This window comes from Clytia hemisphaerica, unplaced genomic scaffold, assembly GCF_902728285.1.
Source record: "Clytia hemisphaerica strain Z4C2 unplaced genomic scaffold, Clytia hemisphaerica genome assembly, whole genome shotgun sequence".
In the NCBI taxonomy this organism is placed as follows: domain Eukaryota; kingdom Metazoa; phylum Cnidaria; class Hydrozoa; order Leptothecata; family Clytiidae; genus Clytia; species Clytia hemisphaerica.
Window position 1 is genome coordinate 127,169 of NW_027104229.1, and position 27,561 is coordinate 154,729.

At 36.5% G+C, this 27,561-nt stretch overlaps 4 protein-coding genes across 4 annotated transcripts; 3 read left to right on the forward strand and 1 right to left on the reverse strand.

The window, feature by feature from the left end:
* Window positions 1–599: 599 nt before the first annotated feature.
* LOC136815871 (Krueppel-like factor 3) lies at window positions 600–3,868 on the reverse strand. Its single transcript, XM_067072318.1, has 2 exons — window positions 3,220–3,868; window positions 600–1,491 (listed from the first exon to the last, which is right to left on the reverse strand). The coding sequence occupies exons 1-2, from the start codon at window positions 3,770–3,772 to the stop codon at window positions 800–802; spliced, it is 1,245 nt and encodes a 414-aa protein (XP_066928419.1). The 5' UTR covers window positions 3,773–3,868; the 3' UTR covers window positions 600–799.
* Window positions 3,869–7,408: 3,540 nt separating this feature from the next.
* On the forward strand, window positions 7,409–8,613 carry LOC136815906 (uncharacterized). Its single transcript, XM_067072359.1, has one exon. It carries the CDS (start codon window positions 7,825–7,827, stop codon window positions 8,611–8,613), a length of 789 nt encoding a protein of 262 aa, XP_066928460.1. The 5' UTR covers window positions 7,409–7,824.
* Window positions 8,614–15,524: 6,911 nt separating this feature from the next.
* Window positions 15,525–24,177, forward strand: LOC136815872 (DNA-directed RNA polymerases I, II, and III subunit RPABC1-like). Its single transcript, XM_067072319.1, has 8 exons — window positions 15,525–15,633; window positions 15,985–16,073; window positions 17,123–17,184; window positions 19,088–19,145; window positions 20,827–20,908; window positions 21,544–21,624; window positions 23,167–23,304; window positions 23,695–24,177. The coding sequence occupies exons 1-8, from the start codon at window positions 15,577–15,579 to the stop codon at window positions 23,758–23,760; spliced, it is 633 nt and encodes a 210-aa protein (XP_066928420.1). The 5' UTR covers window positions 15,525–15,576; the 3' UTR covers window positions 23,761–24,177.
* Window positions 24,178–24,601: 424 nt separating this feature from the next.
* LOC136815873 (antho-RFamide neuropeptides-like) lies at window positions 24,602–27,233 on the forward strand. The gene is made up of 3 exons (XM_067072320.1): window positions 24,602–24,715; window positions 25,368–25,448; window positions 26,000–27,233. Exons 2-3 carry the CDS (start codon window positions 25,373–25,375, stop codon window positions 26,938–26,940), a joined length of 1,017 nt encoding a protein of 338 aa, XP_066928421.1. The 5' UTR covers window positions 24,602–24,715; window positions 25,368–25,372; the 3' UTR covers window positions 26,941–27,233.
* The last annotated feature ends 328 nt before the right edge of the window (window positions 27,234–27,561 follow it).

The following is a 27,561-nucleotide window of genomic DNA, read 5'->3' on the forward strand; positions in this document are numbered from 1 at the left end:
ACAGGGGGTGAACGAACCTTTTTTTGAGGGGGGGGGTAGTGGTTCGTCCATCCGCAGTTTGGATTTTTACTGGAACAGCCCAATCTTTATGACCAATTTAATTGATTTCTTTTCTCGAAGGCCTTTTTGATTGCCTTGGTTATTCAATATTTATTGATTTAACAGAGAAGTTTGCCCATTCTTCAAACTTTTGAACCAGTTATTTTCAAGAAACGTGTTAAAAAGTGACAATGACTCAAAATTTTAAAAGTATGAAAAAGCAGAGTTACAAAGTTGTGGTTTTTTCGTAACTCCCTTTCGGAAAATGTTCTCAGAGTGTAGACTGTAAAGTTTGATATATTAAAAGGTTGAATTGGTATTTTCGAGTTATCTACTCAACAATTCCTTATGGGTCTTTTGGTCGAAAGTTTAGTTGGAAGAAATATAAATCCTGATTTTTAGAATTTTGTTAATAAATTTCTTCAGCTAACTACTAATATATACATAAAATACAAAATATAAATTATATTGTAAATAAAGAAAAATGAAGTCTTTGAAAAACACTGGAGCCACCCTGAATAATATCCCAAGGCTTATAACAATAATTAACACAAAAACACAAATACCTAGTTGTCGGCACATCTCTTACTACACCAAGTTATCAAAGATATATAGAAAGTAACCTTGTGTAAAGCACAAAAAAGGTAAAAAAACTTGGAGGAATCACCTGTTAAACAAATTTTTCAGAATTAGCCAGGAAAAATGTTGGCTATACGGCAATAATAAATACAAATAAATAAAATATGAATTTCTAACGCGTTCAAAATTCGTGACTCGTGAACAGTTGAGAAAAATTATCTTTCTTGTTTGAAGGATTTTTCATTTGATCACGTAATTCAACCAAAGCAACTGCTGACAATAGTCTTTTGTTATTTTCCTCAGTATAATTTTCACATTCTAAAATTTCATTGTTCATAGGTTCTGCTTTGATTATTGGTTGTATGGAATTTGGTGGGATGTTTTCTTTATTATCATTTGTATTGTCTTTGTTAGAAAAATGTTTTTCAAACCAAACTTTAATTTTATCAATATTTTCGTTTGTCTCCTCACTTGTAATGTTTTTTAGCAACTCCTCTGAAATTGATTCGGTTGAAATTCTACGTAGTGGATGGTCAGGATGCATAGTGCATTTTCGATTTGCATGTGTAAATGTTGATTCACAATCTGGAAAAGTACACTGAAAAGGTTTTTCTCCTGTATGTAAACGCAAATGTGTCTTAAGTTGACCACTCTGTTTGAATTTTCTTGTACACCCGGGAAAGTCACATGCATAAGGCTTCACATCACTATGCGTTAAGCGATGAGTATCTAATGATTTCTTTCTCGGGAAGCTGCGATGACAAACAGAACAGCTATACCGGTGAGGACTTTGAATGGATCTCTGTTTAAGTAATTCGATAACATCTGCACTTGGTCTCCCACGATTTTTAATGGATAAAGGTGATTGTCCAACTGAAAAATATAAAGAGAATATACTAAGTTTATTTTATTTCAAGTTAAAATGGCAAGGAAGAGTATATTTCTTTTCCTAAGTTCTTTAAGGCACTGTGGTCTAATGCCCACATTCGCTATCTAATTTTGTCACACTTCTTTAGAGGTTTCTTAAAGGAATAATAGGTTGCAATCGCTGATTGAAGAAAGATTTTTCTGAATGCTAAGCAAAGAAATATAGTTTCAATCATCCATTCCAACCTTCTTATTTCCTATTTCCAGAGAATGGTGATGGAATAAGATAGAAGTTGACATTAGTCAAGTTTAGGGTACAGTGGTCAACCTCAATAATCAATCATCAATCATTTTATCTAGAGAGTTTAGTGTCTGAATAAAACTGTTTTAACCTAACAGGAAGGGTTTCATGGTTGGCAGGGGAGTGGAATCAGCCTTTTTTTCAAACAGAGTGGCAGAATTTGACAAGAATTTAGACAGAATTCTGGCAATTGATGAGAATTCTCTGATGGAGAATTGAGCAATTTCAATCAGGCACCTTTTTTGGATTTCCAAAGTCCCGCTAAGGGTCAGAAAAATCAGAAAATCAAATTTCTGTCCCACTAAGGGTTGGAAAAATAGGAAAATTACATTTTTTTACCCTCGGAAAAATTGAAATTTGGTCAAATTTGTCCCAATAAGGGTCGTAAATTCACAAAATTTTCCTTGTTTTCTCCTTTTTAGTCCTGGTAAGGGTCCAAGGGTTGAAAGTTGGGCGGCACCCCCTCGTCAGCTTTCCAGGAAATTCATACATTCACACAAAAATATTTTGATATTCATGCAATACAAATTTTTAAGAACAGTGTAGACCTAAAGCTCTAAAGCAGCATCTAATAACATGAAAACCAGAATATGATTCTTCAATGGGAATCAAAACTATAAAGTGCACTTACAAACATCAATTTGTCAGATCTAACAAAATTAATAACCGCACTGTCATCATTGACAATAAAACAAACAATTTTCTGTCAAGAGCCTTGTAAACATTCCAACAACTTCCATCGAAATGATCTATCACAGCTCAGTCTACCATTTTTAGCGCGGTCCGAGGATTGAGCCGAGAACGCTCCGCGAACTCCTGCGCGGGTGACAAACTTCAATCTGTCAATCATTTTCTCAAGCGAAGAGTATGCGAAGCGATTCTAGCTTTACGATAGTGCCGTGGGTCATCAATGGATAGTATTCAATTATCATTATCCCTTTATTTTCATTCCTAGAACTTTTGCAAAAAAAAGGAAAAATAGAAAAGTTGTATTTTTTACTGCTCTATTCACATACTGAATTTGAAAGATCTTCTATGTGGCGTTTTTTTGCAAACTTCAAAAAACTGATTTTTGTCCCGCCTTTGCGGGACTTTGGCTTAAGTGCTTGAGTGCAGCATAGGGTACAAAGTCCAAATACGCGTTTTCCGTAATTTTTGTATGAACAGTTAGGTCTATACTGAAGAAGATCAAGTAAATTTGCTAACGATTGCAGTTCAATGAAAAATCCTAGTTTTCACTTAAAAACTTTCAGACTTTAAAAGTTTTTGCTATCAAAAAGTGACGTATATTTTTTCAATTTTCAAGCATCGTGCACCCAACAAAATAAGGCTCATCCATCTAAACTGTTCAGCCCCTCAAAAAAATTGGGATAAATGCAAGTTTAAAGTCATTTGAGCTTTGATGGAATCCCCCATTTAAAAGAAACCCTTACCATTTTCTTTGTTGTTAGATTTGTTGCAGACTTCTGATGGTGGTAGTTGTTGAAACATAAACATAGGATTATTTTGTATATTTGCTGAGTTGCTTAGGCCCAATGGTTTGCGAGTTGGTTTATTTTCATCCTTAGCTGTCAGTGCTTTGATGGAAAAGTCATATTTTTGTTTTTTTGAAGTTGGCTCAGCTCGATTCTCCTGGTTTATGTGTCCGTTTACAGCAAGCACAGGAGGAGCTAACTTATGATGGCTTAGCAATGGAGCTTGTATCGTCAAAGGAACTGTACTGAAGCCAATAGGTGGAAACATTCTGACATACTCACTTTCTTTGTAGAGCTTTGGAGGATATGACAAATTTGGTGGAAAAGGTGGAGGTAAAATCTGAGCTTGATGTATTGCAAAAGAGGGTACAAAGCCATTCGCCATATGATGAAGTTGTTGTTGATGCGTTTGTTCGATTGGAGCACTGTTTTCTTTACAGCTACTCTTTGAATTTGTATTAAAATCTGCTGTTGTGTAGCCTTGAATGACAGAGCATCTGTTTTCATCCATCCTTCCTGCCTTGATCGCTGCTGAATTTAAAGAGAACTTTCTACCGCCACTTTAATGATTTTGATCATTGTTTGACGACATCAAATTTAAAAGGACACCAAAACAATAACACTTTAAAAATTGGCGCTAATCAAGGAAGTAACTGAGATGTTGTACTACGGCGAAACTATTGTTTTTGAATGACTTTTTTCTTCATATCTATATTCGCCGTAGTAGTAAGCTCAGCGCTGCTCCGCGAGGTTTTTAAATTCTATTTTCAAAATGGTATCACTTGCAGTGGCTATAAAAACATGGCGACAAAAGACAGCATGCTCGCGAATTGGGTAATTTTTGGCTGACAATAAGGAAAGACTAGTAAGAGATTATTCTGGCGTTACAGACTTTCATTTATTTTTATGACCATAATTCTTCCTGTAGAACTTTTGTTAACCACTATGCAGCCTTGTTATCGCCTTTAAGGGGTAACCACCAGATAATCTGTGAAATTGGGTAACTTGCATCAGTGGAGGCTAACATGCATAGCCCTCGAATGAATGACCTGGCTGGTCATTAAAATACAACTACGCAGCTCTGCTCGCAGCTCTACTCTACCATTTTTGTTTTGATTTAACTTTGTATTTTAATGACCAGCCAGGTCATTCATTTGAGGGCTATGCAAGTTAGCCTCCACTGATGCAAGTTACGCAATCTCGACATAGCTGTAGGCTGGTCTTCGAAATAAAAAATCAAACATAAACAAATATATACCAAAGTTATCAATCAATCACTAAATTGTTCTCTCTCTCTATCCACGTCACAGAGATTGTTAATATAATATGAGAAATGTGAACTGTTATTACTTATATTTGAAAAGAACACTTTAAAGCTGTAGTAATCACTAAAAAACTAATTAGCATGCTTTCAATGAAGATGCCCAAATCACAACAACATTTTGCACACGTGGAATTTTTTATTAGACCTTTTTACCGTGAACCGAAAATAATTAAAAGAACCCGGTTTCCTCTTATGATAGGGTGGACAGGCCAAAATTTTCCCCTCAATTTTTAGAAACCAAACTAATTTTATTTGAAAGTCCTTACCTTTGTGAGAAAAATGAGGGGTCATTTATTAGAATTGGTTAAGTATTCCCAAAGTTATTCCATTTTCAAAACACAAAAAAATCACCTTTTCAAAGAATCGCCTCCTTACACCACGCCAGCAAGAAATAATTTTCGGAAGCACCAAAATCGCGCCAAAAATGGCGGATGAAATCTACTCTTCCGTGTGGCGGGGTGTGGGGAGTTTTGCTGGTGCGGTCTGAAAATCGGCCCGATGACTGTTAAACTTTAGCTTATCGCTAATGAGCTGGAAATGATAGTTAAAAACAAATTTCACCACTAGAATGCTGAAATCCTCAGCTTTCAGATGGTGTAGCGTTCACTCGTCTAATTCCGGACGCTTCAGATTTTTCTCCTTACCTTTTAAACAAGCCAGCCTTTTTCAACTGTTTTTTTCTCGAAGCTCCACGGCACCTCTACCATTTTGATTCCACTAATCTTACGGTTAACGATTTCCCGTGTTCGGCAAAATACACAATAGTCCCTCGTTGGTGGTCTTCTTGTCTGCGGTTAGCTCGGGGCGACAGACATCTTATCACAAATCCTTAATTATCAAAACAATTGTTCAAGGTATGTAGTTAATTCTTTTTATTATGATTATTTATGTTAATTAATGACACTTTTCAAAAATAATTTCCTTCCTAGCGGTTTTTTTTTAATTTTTATCATCTCGTAAAGTTGGTGTAAAAAAACTGAGAAAAACGCACATTTTCAGGTGTCCGGAATTAGAAGTGGTTTTCTTAACTTTGTTTGTAGTGGATATCCTTCTTATAAACTAATAGATACCAAGTCGTGTAATGCTTTTGAGACTCAGAATAGGTTAACCATATTCAATATTAAATTTTTTTTCTCTGGAATACCCTTTTTTTTATAAGAACATGTTTTATAAGAATCTTAAGAATATACACAAGATTTCCAAGGTTTTCTCTTGGCTTTTAGTATGGCATCAAATGGAAAACAAAAACGAAAACCTCGTTCGAAGTATACGGATGAAGATATGGAGAATGCAATAAAGGAGGTTACAGAAAAGGGGATGATGTCTTTGGGGAAGGCTCAGCAATTATTTGGCATTCCTAAGCAAACGTTGAGTGATCGAATCAATGGTAGATGGGGATCCACAAAAATCGGTAGACCAACTGAACTTACGTCAGAGGAAGAAAATGCCCTTATTTTCTATATTTTGTACATGGCATCGATTGCCCACCCACTGACAGTTTCCCAAATCAAGCTTTTTGCTTGGGACATTGCTAAAAAACATAAAAAAACATAAGAATACGCGTTTTAACAAAACCAATGGGCCGACGGATACTTGGTGGAGCAAATTCAAAAACCGTCACAAGGAATCGCTAACGTTACGTGTGGCTGACAAATTAGACCGTGGCCGTTCCAGAATGGCCAACCAAACTGTCATGGATAAGCATTTCAAGCTGCTAGGTGATCTAATGACAGAATTGGACATCATCGACCAACCGGAACGAATTTTCAACTGTGACGAGTCCGGAATTTCACTAGACAAAAAAACGTCCAAGGTATGTAAAAGTATTTCAATTAAATTTTTATTTCAATTAGAAAAGTTAGAGCAAATAATATAGTTTACAATTCTTTAACTGGGTTTTAAGTTTAGGTTACCGCCTAAATCTTTGTGGACATTCAATGTCTGATCTGATATTTTCTTTTTAAGGTTGTGGTTCACCGGAAGACAAAACAAGCATATTCCGAGAGCAAAGGATCTCGTGAACATATCACAGCCCACGTATGCGTAAGTGCAGCAGGCATCCCTTTACCACCGTTTATAAATTTTGAAAAGGCTTATCCCTCTGGACCATATGCGAGAACCGGCCCAGACGGTGCCCTGTACGGAATTTCACCAAACGGATACATGGATATTGATCTTTTTTACCAATGGGTGACTAAGCAGTTCATCCCCAGAACTTGCCACCTTCCTAAGCCGATCCTGCTCATCTTGGATGGTCATGGCTCTCATGTTGACATCAAAGTGATTGACGTCCTCGTTGAGCACGGAATATCCCTTTATTGCTTGCCCCCTCACACTACAAACATCCTCCAGCCACTAGATATTTCTGTCTTCCGCCCTTTGAAAACAAAATTCTCAAATATTACGGATTTGATAAAACTGGCTTCATTGACGACGAAGAGTCCCATCAACGTTTCAAAGAAGAGCTTCACACCACTTTTTAAGGAAGCTTTTGAATCAGCTCTATCTGTTTCAACAATCAAAAACGGCTTCCGTAAATGTGGTGTGTACCCTTTCAACCCCGATGCGATTGACAAGAAACGCTTGATGCCGAGTAACACCCCTTCTGCATCAGCCAGCACCAGTACCGAGCCAGACAACACCACATCCGCCGCTACCACATCCACCATCACCACTACCACCTCCACCACCGCCGCCACTGCCACCGCCACCGGCACCGTCACCACATCGACATCCACCGCCGCCACTACCGCATCCACCGCCACCAATACCGCTGCCACTGCATATCCCGCCACCCTGGCCACAGCTGATGATCTTGCAGCAAACTCTCTTCCCAACACCACCAGGACCGAGCCAGAAAACACCGCTACCGCCGTCACTACCCCTACTGCCGCCGCAGATCCCATCACACAAATCACAACGATGATGCTGCAACCAACTCGCTTCCTAACACCACCAACGCCGCCATTGTTCCTACCGCAGGTACGACCGACAAACTCCCTTTAATTCCCTCCTTTGAAGACGACGATGACCTTCCCATAATAGATTTGGCAATTTCAGCACCTGGTGAATTTATTATCCCAGATAGTCCAGCAAGCAACGCGTTCGAAGATTCCCTCCATGAAGTGGACACCATCAGCACCGCTACAGATCAAACTTGCAACAACCAACAACCAACACATTCACAGTCAACTCCAAAATCAAATTCCCTTCCAGGAGCATCTTTGAACCACCCAGGAATGAAACGGGTATCGCCTTTAATTTCATCTGGAAAAATTCCACTTGAACTTCTTTCCTCTTTCATCATCCCCAATACATCACCAGAAAAACGTGAAAAAAACACTCGCATAATAACAGACGCACGAGTCTTGACAAGCAAAGAATCCCTCAAACTTTTAAAAGATAAGATTGTGGCAAAGGAAGCAGAGGCGAACGAAAAGCAAAAAAAGAAAGAAGAGAGAGAAAAAAAGAAACGAGAAAAAGAAGAGGCGAAGAAGGAGAAAGAGATTTTGAAGGAAAAGAAAAACAAAGAGAAGGAGCAACGTCTTAAAGAAAAGGAAGAAGCGAAAAGATTAAAAATCAGGATACCACCACCTTCAAAGAAACGAAAAATAGAAAGACAACGACAATTCAGAAAGATGATGCTACAGGACGAAAGAATCGACGAGGAGGATGAAGACTGTGTACCAAAAGATCACCAGGAAAAGGAAAACCTTGAAGCTACCACATCTTCCAGGAAATCCGCACGAACAAAGAAAGCTCCATTGCGCTATTTAGAGTCGTCTTCGGAAGAGGAGAGTAGTAGTAGTGAAAGTAGCAGCGATTCGGAAGGATCTGACCAAGAAAATGATGGATGTGGAAAGTGCAACAAAAAGAAAGCCCCTATTAAAATCGCAGGGAGGAAAGAAGACCAGTGGATAGAGTGTAGTCGATGTAAAATGTGGTACCACGATGTTTGCATTGGCGCGACTGCCGAGGATATGCACGATGAACACTACCTTTGTAAAACCTGTGTAAACGCTATTTAACGATCATAGTATATATTTTAACATAAAGCAAAACAAAAAAACGTAATATCTCTCTATTTTTCTTATGTACAACATAACAAACACTCATTTACAAATTTTTTACTCGACGTTTCTAATTCCGGACAGCCATGTCTAATTCCGGACATCACTTTGAAATAGCTTAAAATGGTCTGCAAAGACAATATTTCAAGTCCTTTGACCTTAGAACTAATAAAAAAACCATTTGAAGGATAATAAATTATAGTAACGACCTGTTAATGAGAAATATTAGGTGTCCGGAATTAGACACGATCGTACGGAATTAGACACGGCAAGTACCTCGTGTTCTAGGCTCGATTATTTTCACTCGATCATTCGAATTCTTTCGGAAACAGCTTCAATCAATCAGGGATGGATAAAGGTTAACCTAGAAATACAAAAAAATAAGATGTTGTGTGGTATGAGGTAGATATTGTAAAAAATGTTGAAAATCGTCCGGAATTAGACGAGTGAACGCTATGGTGCTTAAATGAAAAAATCCGCAATCTTGTTAAAAAATTGCAATTTCTTCTTATTTTTCGAAATTCCAGACGACCTGTAGATTTTCAAAGAAAGCACTTTGTGATAGATTGTAGCCTAATCTTACCCTGGGTTTACTAAAAAAACCGCGATTGAAAAGATGAACCAGCTCAATAGCGACAGCCATTTGTTTCAATGTGGGTCGAGAATTTTCCGGTGCCGTGGTCAGCGCTAAATCGCGTTTTCACCTTGACGTCGAAAAACATGAATATCTTTGGAAAAAAAATAGATACCTGGATGCAGTTTTTTTTACTGGTTTCCCTGATAATTCCTGATCGATTTAAAAAAAGAATGAACAGATTTGGATGATTTAAAGGTAAGTACTAATGCATTGAAGTTCATTTTTGTAAATTCTTCCTCGTTCCGAGCAAAAAATCCCGACGAGTGCGCACCCTACTTATGAATGCGGCGCCTAGAAGTTTAACGCGGCCTCCTAGCGCCTAGAGCGTGTGCTTGCAATAAATAATAAGGAAATGGAAACCAGGTCGACTAAGCACGCAAATTATTTTTATCACGTGACTTGAAGTGTAATAAAGTTGTAAAATTTTAATGATGGACACGAGAAAGTTACGAGGAAGTTTGCATGCGTTTTGTGTGTTGTGTAAAACTGCTTATAATTTGGCTGTTTTATTAATTGAAAGGATTGCAATGTTTACTGAACTTCTAGTTTGATGGATGAACTTGTTCGATAAGAATGATACCAAGAATTTCATTCAAGGTTTGTTTTGATTATTTTACAGATCCGGTGTCGAGATTGCAAGACGTATGTCGAGATTAGACGATCCTACGGTAGTTTAGTGAACAGCACGCCGAATCAGGCAGTAATTTCTTTTGTCATATTGGCGTAAGGAGTGTATAAGGTAAGATATCGGCGCAAGTCAAAGCTTTTCAAGACGAGAGGAGCACCGCCATTCTAACGCCCGATTTCATTACGCCAGGTTTAAACACATCCACCTTGCTCTTCCTTGACCGTCATATAACAAAGTAGAGTGTAAATGCAGTTAGGAACAGTTTGTCGAAATATTGCCGGACCTCAAAGACTGACCCATTTACATGTGAAGAATTATTTTTCCTTTAGCGTATAAACAAGGACTTAAAAATCAAAGTGCTGTCTCGGGAATTGAATGACAAATTTTGGTTGGTTGATTTTGACTGCTGCATGTTTTGTTTCAAACTTTCAAGTTTTAATTAATTGTCTTGCGAAATTGATTCAGGTAACTCATCATCCTTGTTGTTGCAAATACATCCTGTAGATGACTGATGTTGTTTTTTCTGAAAGCTTGATTTCCTAGTGTGACTAACTGCCTTTTGATGGCCAATAATATCCTACAAAACCAATACAAGTCTGTCTTCACCCAACCTCTTCAAAACTACCACCTTCACCTGCTTGAGTCACAAATACCAACACTTGAATATATCAATTCTGACTATCGAGGAATTTGTCAAAGAAATTGGTACACTGTCACCAACTCCAGCACCTGGACCTGATGGTTTTCCAGCTATTCTTCTGCTAAAAACTAAAGATAACATTGCTCTACCACTTTCAATCATCTGGAGAAACATACTTAACAAAGGAATCACTCCAAAACTTTTAAAACTGGATATATATCCCCAGTTTACAAGAAAGGGAATCAAGGGCTTGCTGAAAACTATAGACCCGTTGCCCTCACATCCCATGTTTCAAAGGTCTTTGAAAAAATTGTATGTGCCAAGATACAGAATCATCTAGAAGAAAACAATCTGCATAACAATAATCAACATGGCTTTAGGAAAGGCCGCTCATGTCTTAGTCAATTGCTTCAACACACCGAAAGACTGATTATTCTCCATTACCTAGAGAATGGAAACAACATTGACGTTATCTATTTAGTAAAGCTTTTGATAGAGTAGACCATACCGTTTTGTTACACAAGCTTCAGAAAAATGGCATAAACAGTAAACTCCATGAATGGATCAGATCCTTTTTGACTCATCGAACACAAAGAGTTTCAGTAAACTCAACCTTGTCCTCAGAAACAGATTTTATTTCAGGTGTGCCACAAGGATCTGTGCTGGGACCGCTATTGTTCCTAATCATGATTCAAGATATTGATAACAACATCCTTCATTCTATTTTGGCATGGTTTGCTGACGACACCCGTTTGATGAAAGAAATATCCAAACTGGAGGATGTTTATCATCTACAAAATGATCTAGACACTGTCTATAAGTGGACAGAAGACAACAACATGCAGCTGAATGGTCTTAAATTTGAGCACCTTGCCTACAGGAAAAAGGATGCTCTGAAGCAAAGTTCTCGCTTTTTTTCTGACACAGCAACATTGATCGAAAATAAAGACAAAGATAAAGACCTTGGAGTCACCTTAGACACTTAGTTGACTTAGGCGACAATCACAAATATCTTCATTTCGCGTCCTCGTTGAGTCTAAAAAGTGAGTCGGTTGGTTGGTCGGACGTAAATATTTTCGGGTTTTCTTCTTGTCCGACCTACATCATCTATTCTTGAAGGAAACTGTCATCAGCCAGCCAGCAGCCAAAACAACCGCGTGTTATAGGTGGTTTCAAATTATGACCTTTGAACACTGTGACATCTGACCCAAAATGGCGCATGTAATGATAAACAAAGTCAAAATGCTGGAATGCGCTAGAAATCGCCTGCCAAAAATCAGCAATTTTAAAAATTTTGAACGAAGGAAACGTCATTGACAGAAAAAGTCTGACAAATTTCCCTTCACTGACTCAATTCTACTCAATTTTCGAGAGTCGGTCGGGCGACGCGAAACGAAGATATTTGTGATTGCCGCCTTATGAGAAGCACATCCAAGAACAAATTAAAAAAGTAAAAAATATAAGTGCATGGATATACCGCACATTCAAATCAAGGAAAATTGAAACCATGTTAACTTTATGGAAAGTACTAGCCATCCCTCATTTGGACTACTGTTCTCAACTCTGGTCTCCCTGGAAGCGTGGTCTTGTCCAGCAACTGGAAGAAGTTCAGAAATCATTTTTACATGGAATTCCATCCCTCAGACATCTTAATTATTGGGAAAAACTCAAATCAGTAAAGCTGTATGGCCTTGAAAGATGGAGAGAGCGGTATCAAATAATTTATACCTGTCATTGAAGGCAACGTCCTGAATTTTGATTATGACGAAAATAAAGGAGGCATTTCCTGCCATATAAATCAAAGATTGGGGAGAATTTGCAATCTAAAAGCTGTTAATATTAAACACAAAAATATCTGGAGGGGATCTTCTTTCCCAAGAAGGCCCTTGTTTATTCAACACCCTTCCCAGACCAATAGGAGATTTGACAAACTGCCCCAAAGAAGTATTCAAAAAACATATTCCTCACAACTGTTCCGGATGAACCTCTGCTTGCCCACTATTTCAACCTTAGGCAAGCTGACTCCAACAGCCGAAGCATCGGACTCAACGAGTTGAGTAAGCTGTTCAAGTAAAAGCCAAAAAGAGGTAAAAAAAAAGAGGTAGGTACAAAATTTTCAAAAATCTTATTCCTAGAAATGAAGATCTGTTTCTTCTCAAAATCTAAATTTTTAATCTCAAAGTACTTTCCCTAGAAAATTTGGCAGTGCGTCACAAAGAGCAATATTTTGATCGCACGGAGGCGTTTCAAAACACCAGCTTTTTTCGAGTTTTATCTCGTTTACCCAAACGCTTCAATTTCGCATAGGCTTAGGGGTCAAGACTAGAACCCACAATACGAGACATTTGCCTGACCGAAAAAAATCATCATCACCAATTTTGTTAATTGTCAGAATCGTTTACTCACTGGAAGTACGCAACGTTATGAAGTTTCGTTCTTTTTTGGTTGTGCTTCATTTAAAAAATAACGAAGATGAAAAGTTACCATCAATAAGTAAAAGAAGGTATTCCGACTAGTTTATGAAAGGTGCGCTCGCGCCACAAATATAATATCTTGCAAATTAATATAATGCATAAAACTGACGAAATCCTTTCTTTTTTATGTTTAGGTGACGTCACAATTGATTCTGACTTGACAATGGAGAACCAAATTTAACAATTCATAGTTATTACAAGCGGCAGAGAAAGTTTGTGTGACACAAAAATTGCGCGATAAACGAAGCGCTAGAAAAATGCCCACTGAAAATTGAAACTAGGAATTTATGAATATTTCACTAATGAAGTATCAAACTTTTTGTTTTTTGTAATTATTATAAATTCATAGTTTTTAAATACTATTTTTTGAAAGTCAAAAGACAATTAAAATTAATTTAAGATAATTGGGTGGATATTGGGGGGATGGGCGTATTGCACGTTCTGAGATCGGAAATTAGACGAGAGTAAAAGATAGGGACATTTTAGTATGTAATATTAATTCATTATTACATTTTTTTTTACGTTTTTTGTTGAGTTTTGTTTATATGGCACTTTGTGATGGACTGTTTGGTCTGTTTTTATATTTCCACAATTTTCAGAATTAAAATTTTGATCTGTTCTCCCAAGCTTAGAAGGAATAGAATAACTGTTTCCCTCTCCTGGAAAATGTAATCTATTTCCCTTGCTTTTTTGTGATTGATACCGTCAACTGCTCTAACTTGGGACGATTGGTCAAAACATGGGACTGGTCGATATCTGGCCTGTATTTTCACTTACTTTTAAATTCTCTTTGACAACAAATTTGTTTTGATAACTCCACCAAGTTTATCAATAATACTTCTTCGTTCCTCTTAGAGTGCACAGACACTCACGTGTGTTCCACTATGAATTTTTTTTCATGTTTCGATTTAAAAGCCTACTCGGTGCAAAAGAGAAATCGTGTATTTTTTAATATGCCGTTCATTTACTCAACTCAAATCAAATGACTTTGGAGGTTCGGTGAAATGGTGGCCGAATTGCCGTCCCATGTTTGGTCTGATAGTCCCAAGTTAGAGCAGTTGACGGTAACATGTCTAGATGTATAACTCGTGTGTTCCACTACAGATTTTTTTCATATTTCGATTTAATAATCTACTTGTTGCAAAAGAGAAATAGTCAATAGTCATTTTCCACGCCCTTTTTCACAAGATTTCACTTTCCAGGGGTGTCGACCCTAATTTCCAGGGATTGAATAGTTTGTTATCCAAAATTTCCAGGGGGGTTAGTGAAAAAAGTTCGTCAATACCCCTGTACATTTTTTTTGGAATAGCCCAATGCAATATCATCTTTTTGGAAACAGTTATCTGTTTCCCAATTTATTATGTCATCTCCTATTAATGTTGATCTGTTTCTCTCTGATGACGTCATCAGCTGGGGAAACAGATAGTTTTAAGGAAAAGGTCTTTCCTAGAAAAGAAAATAGAATTTCTTTCCCCATTTTTCAAAAAAAGCTCTCTCCTGGAAAAGGGAAACAGAAATTTCGGGGAAATGGGTTTGTTGGCTGCTTCTGAACTAGCCGTATTTTAGTCAGCCAAATTTTCAAACTTAAACAGAAGAAACAAAAGTAGGCTCATCTGATACCATGAGTGGTTCCAAACTAACATAAAAACAAATCTTTTGCTGTGACGCAATGAAGATACCAAAGTGTCTAAACTGAAAGATTTGATACACTAAACCAATTGAACCAAATAACAATAATTGCTTCTTATACAAAACATAATATTTTATTACGAAATTGTTAACGTTTTAAACACGAGCATCAGATTCGGAATTAATTGATATTTTGGCATTATAGTCATCTCATTAGATGTTTTGTTTCGAGATTTCTTGCAATAGTTTATTGTTCAACTTGGAGAGGGAATGTTTGTAAACATAGAATTTTTTTTCATAGCAGTTATTTGGGGGGTCTGATTTGGGCAGGGCTGTCGGATTTAAGACCAATCATGGTAGCCCTAAGCATAAGAAAAAAATGTCATGTTTAATTCAAAAAAGGCCTAAGTCCACTTTGCTAAATTTACTTTTTAAGTTGCACCTGCTATGTACAAAAATATCTACTTTCCAAAAGAATGTCTTTTTATTGAAAAAAAAACAAGTTGAAGCTATGGCTTTCAGAAAATATTTACTTCAAAGCTTTACCATCAAAAATGGTTTCCGAATAAAGGAAAAACTGACTTAGGCCCCTTTTGAATTAAGGTAGCAAGACTCTTTTTCCTTTTATTCTTTTTTTGCACCGAAAATACGCGCGCGTGCGACCTAATTTCGTCACCGGATCTATATCTTGCTGATTGTAAATGATAATTTCAGTTTTGGCAGCGTTCAAGTGTAAACCAACTTTTGTAGCTTCAGTTTCCACTCCTGAGAGAAGGTTTTGTGCTTCTTGCAAAGTATCGAGTGTAAATGCAACAGTTTTTAAAAACGTAAATACAACCATTATTGAGCATTCTTTGTATTTTTTAGACTTAAATATCTAAATTATAAAAGATTATATTTTGATTGATCAACAATGGATGACGAAGCTGAAGTCTACAAACTATGGAGAATTCGTAAAACTATAATGCAGGTATCGTAAACTTGTTTTCATTTTAAACATATCAATCTATTTTCAAAATCATGATTATGGCATATTTAGCTTTGATTCTTTGACTTAAAATTGAATTGGTAATTTTATTGAAATCTCAATTCATATATTTTCCTTTTTGATGTCATTTTTAAACAATCTCTAAAATTGTTTTCAATTGTACGAGGAGCTTGTCACAAGAGTGGCCAATTTGATTACGTATGTGTTTGCCCAAAAAGGTTTCACTGGATAAAATTGTGAAAAAAGGTTTGGGTGAGTTGTCAAATATAGAAGATTGGGTACGTATGTGTTTCTAAGAATTACAACACTTCTAGTGATTTTGTTTGTTTTCAGATGTGTCATGATCGTGGTTACTTGGTCACACAAGATGAATTGGACCAAACTGTTGATCAGTTTATTGAACAGTTTGGTAACCGCCCAAGGTACATAGTCAAAATTGTTTATGGCGTTGGTTCACTGGAAATATTCAGTAATCACCTGGGTGGGAAAAGCATTTCACACCTTGGAACTTGAATGATTTTCCACCCGGGGGAATTTTTTGCACGTTTCAAGGTGTGAAATGTACTTTTTACACCCAGCGACCTGCTCATAGTTTCTTGTTGTTTGTCTCAGTACATTCAGTTTACTTCTTTACTTCAGCTTTCATGAGAAAAAACTGGAAAAAAAAGAAAGTTATAGAATAAAACTATACGTGCTAGTGTACCACTTAATTGTTTAATTACCCCCCTAAACACGATCCAATCCTTTTTTGACACCTTTTACTATTGTATATATGTGCGTAAAAAAGACTGGGACGGTTTTAGGGTGGTAAACGGACAAAAAATGCCAGCGCAGCAATTGGCAGCTACGGTCGAAAGGTGTATTATCCTATCACTTCATTTTATAAAAATTATAATTTAAATCACAGAAAATCAACTTTAGCTTTTGAGTCTTATACTCGCTTTTTCTTTTATAAGAAGATACTTTATAAGAATATTTATGATAAAATTAGCAAAAAAGAAATTAAGAATATGCTAAGAATACCACCATAATGGAAATTAGCTATTGAACCGTTGAAAGCCAATTCTAGATTTTTTTCCCAGCAGTGCTAAAATGTTTCACAAAAATGCCAAATTTTAGCTTGAGGTAAGTATTGCATGCTAGATGTAGGCTTGGTTTGGATTCTAGCCCAAGAATACTGTAAGAATATTTCAGGATGATTTTCCCCAAACAGTTCAGAATACCCACGATGAAGGAAAAACAACATTCTTCAGTGTTAAAAGTTCTTCCGTCTCAGACGGATTTCCGTCTCAGAGAAGTTTTAAAAAGCAAATTTCGACTCAAAACTCTGCATAATTCACCAAAATCTCAAGATAATGTGCTAATTTGCTGTGTAAAATCCATTTTCCGTCTCAGACGAAAGACTTTGCTTTGACCACTGATTCTTATAAAAATGCGTATAACCAAGGAAATTGTTTTCCAATTTTTTTAGTGAAGGGAGACCATCAAGAGGAGATATGTCTGTACTTGTAGCGCATAATGATGATCCGACAGGTATTTTTGCTTCATTTAGCACCTATGAAATGGTACACAGTTTCTACAATTTTCCCATCTGTAGATGGCAGTACATCCTTATAGCAAGGCGGTTTTGGTGTTTTGATAAAATGAATATTCAACACACTTTCTGTCCAGTCTACTAGATTCACCCAGCTTATTGGACCTACCCCGGTGGAGGTCCTATAAATTAACCCGTGTTCGTTAGTTCGTTCGTTAGTACGTTAGTTACCAACTTTTCTCGAGATTGGCTCATTCAATTTTTCTGATTTTTTGCACAAAGGTGCATTACTATAAACCCTCTTTATGATGATGCCCAAAACTTAGCATCGTTTGATTTCCAAAAAAATCATCCTTTGAATCCGGAACTCCTTAAAAATCGCCGGAACAGCCGAAAACCGGCGTAAAACGGTTTTCCTTCATTTTTTCAACTTATACTCGACAGATTTTCATGATTTTTTGCACAATGATGTAAAATGGCAATGCCCAAAATGTGACAGAGCCCAATTTTCGAAAAAGAAATTTTTCCGGCCGCTAGAACCGGAAATGTCCCGAAAAAAGCGGTTTTTTGAGATTTTCTCGAGATTTTCTCATTAGTTTTTTGCGATTTTTTGCACATAGATGCACATTAGTACTGCCGAAAAGGTGTCGAAAACCGTTTGTCGAAAAAATTTTTTTTCGGTCTGTAGAACCGGAAATGTGCCGGAAATCGTCGTTTTTTACATTTCCGTCACATTTTTTCAACTTATTTAATTGTTTCTTTACAGAAAAATGTTCTTTATGATGATGCCCAAAACTTAGCATTGTTTGATTTCCAAAAAAATCATCCTTTGAATCCGGAACTCCTTAGAAATCGCCGGAACAGGCGAAAACCGGCGTAAAACGGTTTTCCTTCATTTTTTCGACTTATACTCGACAGATTTTCATGATTTTTCGCACAATGATGTAAAATGGCAATGCCCAAAATGTGACGGAGCCGAGTCTGATTCCTTTAAAACGGAATTTTTATAAGTGTGGTTGATCCTAAAGCAATGAAGCGAGAAGTATAAATGAGTTTTAAAACCAGGACAAAATTCCGGGCGGAAATACCGGAAATATGCCGGAAATCACAGTTTTTGGGTATTTCGGTCAGCATTTTAGAAACAGTATTAGAAACAGTAATGGTAAAGCTTTTAGACGTATTTTTATGATTTTCACAATAAACAAGGGTCAAATCCATGGTAAAAGCCATTTTTCGATACGTAACTGTTCAAAAATTACCGGAAATAGCCGAAAATGCTAGTTTATTATTATTTTTTCTAAGAGAAGAAAATGTCACGTTAGAGTGCGACGGTTTGAGTTTTCTGGAAACCTTATTTATTAAGCTGTGCATTTTTCTGTCTGATAGTGGATAGTGGTTTTTATAAAGAAAAGCGCTTAATAGCTTTTTTATTTATTTTTCAAAAATCTTTTTCAATAGTGTTGATAGTTTCTCTCAATAGATATGCTTTCATTTTCTTTATTTTTTGTATTTTGACCAGTTATGTCTTATGTGTTTCATTGTTTCAATGTTCACTGATTAGTTTGATAACCAGGTAGGTCCATAAAAGTATCGCTTGTTAACACTGAAACGAGTTAAAGAAATTGAATATAGTACCCTCATCAGAGCTACGAAAGGTTGAAATTTTATTAGTTTAAAGATATTCTTTGTTATGATATAGAAAGGAGACGCGCCTCTATGCTGACAAAGCATAAAAAACAATGGGATTCCTCAATGTGCTAGCGCGGCGTGGAAGAAAGAAAAAGTTGTTCTTTCTTTTGCTTAAAAAACGCTGTATAAGCAGTTATAAACATATAATGAAATAGAAAGTTTGAGCATTAATGGTCTCTCCGCAACTCTTACAATATCCGTCTTTCTTTCCAGATTTGATGTTTGTATTTTTCCCAGAAGAAGAAAAAGTTGGAATCAAAACCATTAAACAGTATGTCTATCCATTATAGAGATTTTTTAGGTTTTGTTTGTTAAGCTACGTAATTTCCTAAAAAATCGCTAAAAAAACGCTAAAATTAATTCCCGCGACAATTAGTTCCAATAAGTTACATGAAAACCTCTATACTTTGTCAGACGACACAATTTGTTACTATGTTGATCACTAAGCCATAATTGCAAATCATTCCCTTATTGTGAGCTTTATTAGAATGAAAATGGCTTAAAATAGTTAATAAGTGTCACAAACTGCGATATACCGTCACTGATATTTAAAACTTTATTTATTTTCAAGCTAGCATCACTTTAGCATTCACACTTATATCAATTTTAACAAGTAAAATCTTAAGTTTAAGTTCTTAAGTTTAATCTCTTAACCTTTACCACGCCTTCTCTCTGGGAACTTCACCCCGTGCACGCCTTGTCGTTTTGGGAAAAATGACAGTTTTACGCTTTCCGTCATAACTTTTGATCTACTAAACCGATTAAAAGAAATAAGCCCAATCTGGAAAGCCCAACTATCCTGCTTTCCAAAAATGTTAAAATAAAGGATTTTCCTCTATCAATGGTGACACAGTAGTCTTCTGCCTTAGAGTTGAAAAAAATTCAAAACGCAATTTGTCATATTTTTCAAAATTTTACGTTTCGGTTAAAAAAAAAGTGGGGAGAACATTTGCGATACCATAATTTCTGGCTCATTGTTTCCCACCATTATAACTACAACTGCTAGCCAAAAAATCACAATCATACCTTTACTAGAAAAGGCAGAATTCATTTTTAGAAAACCTTGGTTTTCGAGAAAATTTCCACGTAAATCAGAGGCACGTAAGGCAGAGGCCCCTTGAGGTAATTTTTATGGGAAATATCACTAAAAACAGCTAAAAATGACTTTCCTATCATCAACCAGCATGAAAGCAATAGAAATAACATAGTATAAACACTTTGAAACTCTTTGCAGCCTTATCAGAAGCCTTAACTTGGGTTTCGGTGACGGTCGATGACGGCCGACAAGCCTCCAGTCCTCACCCTTAATGTACCGTCATACTAAAGAATAAGGAGGCAGAAACTTACCTCAAACACTGACTAAACTACAAACAAGCAATACATAACATTTCCAACCAATAAAACAAACCATTTTCCACTAAATAAACATAAAAAGTTAGTTACAGCAGTCAATGAGCTCATAATTTCCAAAAGAATATTTTGCCTGATTTTCCAGTTTGTTTTGACAGTTAAAATCGAAAGTAGGTGGTTTCAAACTATTGAAAATAGTTTGTTTACATTTTCTCTCCGTCATATAAGACATTTCCCGGGATTTAAAGGCGTCTTTAAGGCGGTAGGGCGGCTTTTCTTAACACCCCATGAAAAACGTATATTTACGGCTTCGGCTATATATTAGAACGTAAATTTACGGCTTCGGCGTGGTAAAGGTTAAGTTTATTAAAAACTTTGTTGTAACAGACAATCATATCGAAGACAATAATAGATTTTTCACCCTAATTTTACCACCTTGAAAATTATATTTGGAATATATTGCAAATTATTGGGAGGGTATGTCCGTATGTCCCCTCTCCCCGGGGACGGGGGGGGGGCATGAAACCAAGTATTCATTCAATCCATTTGCAATTTGCAACGAAACTTATAAAACTGCATAATTGTTCTTCTTTACATTTCAGATATTGTCAACGTATGCAAGACGAGAATATTAGCAAAGCTATCGTTGTCGTGCAGACTGGTATGACCCCTTCTGCTAAACAGGTAATCTTATCAGTTTGCATATTATTGGTTGCCATGCTCACTTCTCAAGTAGAAGTCTGTTGTATTCATGATATGCACCTCTGCAATGACTTCACGAAATTATACACCTTTTCTGTTTTTGTTTCACCCACTACGTCACTATTATTTAAAGTGACGTATTGGGTGGAAAATTTTAAAAGTTCTTAGAAAACTCCCCAGTGGTGCATATCATGAATATATGACAATGTGCAGGATTTTATATTGATAACGAGAGTACTTATAAAGATTTCTTTATGCTATCTCCCGGCTCAGATTTCCATCATGGGTAGGTTTTATATTTTTAAACTTCTTGAGTCGCTTCCTCCCTCCTGCTAATGAATATAAATCTTTTTAAATTTCGAAAAGGGTACAGGCCATATGTTAAAAAGGCAAGGCAGCGTCCGTTAGTGGCCAAAAAGGGCACTTTTTCTAGTGTTTTTCACTAAAAAGGCAGTTTTTACCAAAGTTTTAGTGATTTCAGGAGGGGCAGCATCCGATGACCGGATGCTAAAAGGGCACAAAAAACGGTCTGGGGTATGCTCAGGATGATTGAATATGAAAAATATTTCGCAACCAATGGACACGTCTTTTCATATCAATCTTTTTATTTAATACAGGCCCTTGTAGATATGGCACCAAAATATATCTTGGAATATTTTTTGGAGACTGAGCTGCTGGTGAATGTGACTCAACACGAGGTTCGTTAGCTTGCATTTAAAGACTTTTTTTGGACCTACCCCGGTGGAGGTCCTATAAATAAACCGTTCGTTCGTTCGTTCGTTCGTTCGTTCGTTCGTTCGTTCGTTCGTTCGTTCGTTCGTTCGTTCGTTCGTTCGTTCGTTCGTTCGTTCGTTCGTTCGTTCGTTCGTTCGTTCGTTCGTTCGTTCGTTCATTACTAGCTTTTCTCGAGATTGGCTCATTCATTCTTCATGATTTTTTTGCACGAAGATGCATAACTATAAACCCTCGAATGCGATGGAGCCCGATCTTTGAAAAAAAATGTTTTTGGGCAAATTTGGGTCAAAAAACGGCTAAAAAACGGGTTTTTTGGACTTTGTGAAATATTGGATCATTGTTTTTTTTCTGATTTTTTGCATGATTTTTTGCATTTTTTACCTACTGGTAAAAGATGGCTCAAGAAAATTTTTGTAAAAAAAAAATTTCAGCTCAAAAAACGCATCTTTATCTATAAGAATCACTATTAATAAGCATACATCAATGTTCTTAGCCAAATTACTCAATATTTTTTGATGAGATGATGTTTTTTTTGCTCACAAAGTCTTGAATATGAAAGAATATTTCAAGAGCATGAAATTTTGGTTTCTAAACGTTTTTTTATAAGAAACAAACGACTGATTTTAATAGATCGTCACTATTTGTGTTCTGAATGATTGTTTAATGGTCACGCTCACGTAGATATCAATTATATACGTGTTAAATGCATAACCAGGTAGGTCCATAAAAGTATCACTTGTTATCAGTTACATTATTTGTTGATGATACCTAAATTTAATTTTACTTTGAAAGAGGTTTTGATACCTGTGCTTCTATTCCTTGCTCCTCAAAGCATGCAATGCAAACACCTCCTTTCGAACCGTATAACTTATATATGAGAAAAATGTCACTTCCAACATAATTCCTGCCAGTTTGTAAGAGAGGGAGTCTACTACAATATACAAAAGAATGAGAAGGAAGTCTGCCTACTTAAAAAATTTGACGTTGAATATTCTCCCTTTGACGGTTTGATTGGTCAAAAAACAATTAAATAAAAAGTTTTCATGTGATTCATCCCACCTAGTTGGGCAAATGGTCCCCCGTGTAAAAAGACCCTTAAAATGTCTACACTTGATCTTCTTTGGCTACTTTTAAGGAAGGGATTTTGGCGGGAATTTAATTTGGCAGATGGCCGAAAAAGTTATTTAGAAGGAATTTACTTTTGAGGATTCGATAGAAAATGAATTTGGCAGGAATTTGATTTGGCGGCTGAACGATATTTTTGACTAAAATCGTTTTTGAATAAGCAAAAAAGAGCTGGCTCAAATAGCAGGAATTTAGAAAATGCATGAAATAAATTGAATTTGGGGGAAATTGATTTTGTGGATAACGGAAGGAAAAAACTTTGGCGGGAACTTGATTTGTCGGATTTCGGGTAAATCGTCCAAATCCACCAAATTTCTTCCGCCTAAATATTTTCTTTTAAGGTAGTCAATCGACCAATTATTTTTTATTCTTCTCTATAGCTGGTACCAGAGCATGTCGTCTTGACGCCTGACGAAAAAGCTGAACTCCTGGGTCGATATAAACTAAAAGAACATCAATTGCCTAGGATACAACAAGGAGATACCATAGCCAGATATTTTGGTTTGAAGAGAGGACAGGTAAGTTTTGATCAATTCACTTCTTTCTCCCTGGATTGGATTTTAATAAAGTTTAGGGGGCAGACTTATTGTGAACACTTATTGGGATTGCACCTTTTTTTATTCTTTTGGAATAAGCTGAAGGGTTGAGTTTTCGGGGTTCAGACCTCTTAGTACACCATTCGTGTTAGTCTTTTTTCATTTTTCGTCCTTACATCAAAATTTGCGTTGAAGGTAATATTTGGGTTCGAATTTACGACTACGAGGGTTGATTGAGACTAAAAACTTTTGTATCGACACTTTCATGGATCTTTGCAGAACTGTTGCATAGCTAAATCTTCTTTGAGACTCATTCGAATCTGATGAACAACTTATTAGATTGTTCTTTTATATATCTTATTTCAAATTTAGGTCATCAAAATCATTCGTCCGTCGGTGACAGCCGGGCGTTATGTGTCATACCGAATTGTACAGTAACCGAACAAAGGTTAACCACCCTCCCGCCCATGTCAACATAGTAATTTCAAATGAAAGGAGACAGGTTACATCATTTTGTTACTGTTTTTCATAATGGCAGATTTTGAAATTGTGTATAATTTTTTTGTAAAAAGACTGGAAAGGTTTTTACATTTGACACGGAGTTATGGTTGATTGACAATTAGGACATAACTAATAATTCATTATTACTGTCAATGCTTGTGAAGTCAAGAACCACGTCCTATGAAATGACTGGAGAAATTCATAGGAGAGTCAATTTATTGAGGAAGTGACAAAAAGAACAATTTTTATTACGGGCTCCGTCGAGGGCTCCGTCAAGGAGACTGAGTGGTCGACGAGTACTATTTGAAAATGATATTTTAGATTTTTTTTAAGATAAAAGAAAAATGATACACTAAGCTATACTATCTCGTACGTAAGTCAAGCTATTCGCTTTTCTGACAGTTGTTTTCCAAGAAATTGGTTTTTAAGTTTTAATTAAGTTTCAGCAAACAGATATTCCACGAAAACATTCAAATGATATATTCCATCCCACATCGGAAAATTGAGGTTTTGGAAAATTACAGGCTTTGTTATCCGATCAGTAAGGGGTAATAAATTCGAATTTTATTAAGACGAAGTTCATTTTATATATATATCCCTTTCCTCAAAATAAATAAACAAAATATTTCGTTTTTGTTTTGTTTCTTTTGGGCAAATTGCACTGTTTGCTACTAAGAAAAAGAAGTTTATTGCTAAATAAAAGGAGCAGGAAAAAGTCGCTGCTGGACTTATTTTAATTTCTTAATTTGATTAAAATCCACGGAAATATTCTTTACTTATAATATTTTTCGCTTTTTGTTTTGTCCTTATAATAACTATAAAACAGTGAAATATCGAGATTTACTTACTGGGGAAGAGTTCAATGTACGAAGCAGACTTTACACTGACCTAGGTGAGATGTCGTTTTTTTTCAAAAGTACACAGGAATTTGTATTGGTAGCCTTTTGGTATTTGGATTTATAACGCTTTTTTAACGCAAGGCCGGTGTCCACTTTCGCGCGAAATGGGTGACAGTTATTTTCTTAACTTTTTTTGCCTGAAGAAAAGATCACGCCATAAAAAAGTTTTGCGTGAACAAAAAAAATTGAACTTTTTTCATCCGTCACGTCAATTGTGACCAATGGAATTGCTTCATTTTTTAACCGACCAATAACCTTACAAAAACGTCAAAAAGTCTTCGCTCATGTCGTGCGGAAGTGGAGCCCGCCCTTTAAGATTATTATTTCGGTGTCCTCTGAAAGATTTTCAAGTCTTGATTCGAAAATTAACTCTCCTGACTATTTTAACGATTTGTTCGACTGCGAGAATTAGTCTCGGTGCAGATTACTTTCTATATACAGTTGACGCTCTCTAATTCGATCTCTAAGGGAAATCGGACTTTCATCGAATAAAGGAGCTTATGGAATAAGGGAGCATCGTTTATGAAAGTTTCTTGTTGACGGGGAATTTCAATTTCATCGAATAAGGGAGCCTATAGAAAAGTAAAACGTCGAATTAGAGAGCATCAACTGTAACACTATACTTTTAATTATCTTCTGTTACAGACAAAATGAGATCAATTCATATCATTTTGGTGGTTGCTTGCTATATTGTATTCGAAGTGCATGCGAAATGTCAATTCAGAGGTACGTGGACTCATGAGGCTGGACTTAAAAAAAATATTTGTTTGCCGTCAGCCGACCGACTCTTCTCTAAACTTGCCGACCTAAAAACTTTTATTGCTATTTCGAAGAGATCTTTTTTTCTTCAAAAATTACAAAATGTAGACCAAATGACCAAAATAAAAAAAAATTCCAAAAATAACCTCCAAAATCTAGGGTCGGGTGACGGCAAACCATGAATTATTTAAGTCCAGCATGATCATCTGGAAAGGTTTACGGATTGATTACTCTATTCTCGAGTTAAGTATCATTAGATGAATCACGACGACAGAATTTCGGCCTGGTTTTTGTTGCCATGGCCACAAGAAATTCGACCGTTGCCGAGATTTAACTATGGATACTTAACTTCGCTAATAAGCGCTCCTCTTTAATTATTTGTTCGTAATCTTCCCCCCATCCGAGACATTCCACTAATTAATTTTAGGAATTTATTATTTCAAAAATGATGCTTTTGTCTTAATCATAAGCCTCCTTTTAAACTGAAAATGAGTTTGCTGATCCGATATCTTTTATAGGTACCGAGCTATCCGAAAATGAATTAGCTGAATTCGCTGATGCATGCGTTGTGTGTTATCATGGCGCCAAATACATTGGTCCAGCACGACTCTGTGAAGGAAACAATAAAAGATCCATTCGTCCGCGGAGAAAAAGTCGTTTCGGCAACCGTAGATTTGGTCGTGAAGCAGATGATTTAGTTAATGACGTCATCGCATTTGCTGAAAGCGAATTGGAAACAAGGTCCGTTGGCCCGACAAGTAAGTTGCATTATGGTAGCGGTAGATTTGGGCGTGAGTCAGATGAAAACGAGGTGGAAACCAGGTCTGTTCGTCCAAGAAGAAAGAGCCGTTTCGGTAACCGTAGATTTGGACGCAGCGCTGATGATCAATTGGACGAAACTGAGTACGACATGGAATCCAGGTCTGTTCGTCCAAGAAGAAAAAGCCGTTTCGGTAACCGTAGATTTGGACGTGAGGTGGACTCTAATGAAGTTGAAGAATCTTATGAAGAAGAAGCCAGAGAAACACGCCCTCGAAGAAGGGGGCGTTTTGGAAGTCGAAGATTTGGGCGTTCTATGATGTTTGACGATTCGATTGAAAATGAAGAAGCTGCCCGGTCAATTGGTCCTCGAAGACGTTTCGGGCGCCGCAGATTGGGACGTGACGCTGAAGAAGATGACGCTCGTTCTATCCGCCCACGACGTAAGGGTCGAAGCCGCAATAGATTTGGCAGAGAAATGGAAGAATCTGAATTAGAAGCAAGATCTATCAGACCGAGAAGGAAGAGCCGTTTTGGAAACCGCCGTTTTGGACGCGAAGCTGATGAGGAAAGCAAAAATGAAGAAGAAGCTAGGTCAGTCCGCCCAAGACGTAAAGGGCGTAGTCGAAACCGATTTGGGCGTGACGCGTTGGTGAATTTGGTTCAAGATAACACTGATGGATATGTCGTGTATTACTAAGAGAAATTAATCACTTTTGAAGAGACAAATTGACTTTACTCTCAACTCAGAGCTTATAACAGACACTCTAAATTGTTAACGGATTTATTGCTTCGGGTAAGAAGTTAACCAATTACATTCAGAGACCAAGGAATCAGGAAAACATAGGATTTTGGACAAAGATGAAAATGATTTCGGGCTTTTGAGATCCTAGACTTTACGACTCGAATATCATTATCCAAGCGCTTTTCAGATTTGTGTTAATATTTCAAATTTATTTCAAACAAATTTGTTATAAAGAATATTTCGTCTTTATGTTCTGTTGCGAATTAGCTTCTTGGCAAAATTATTTAGCGACTTCACACTTCGAGGTTAAAAGATTGTTTAAAATGAAGGGGATAAACTCCCACTTTTCTAACACGTTTGACTATTAGATTGTATATATCAGAAAACTAGCGGAAATAAAGTTTGTTTTAAAATCACTAATCTGATAATTGGGATTAAAAAGGAAAAATCTTTCATTGGTTACAATCCGAACAAAAAATTATCATTCCTTTCAATGATTTTATTTAGCCGAAATACTTATCAAATTTGTTTAGTTTCTATGGGAAATTAACATTCTTTTTTAAAAGAATTTGTTAG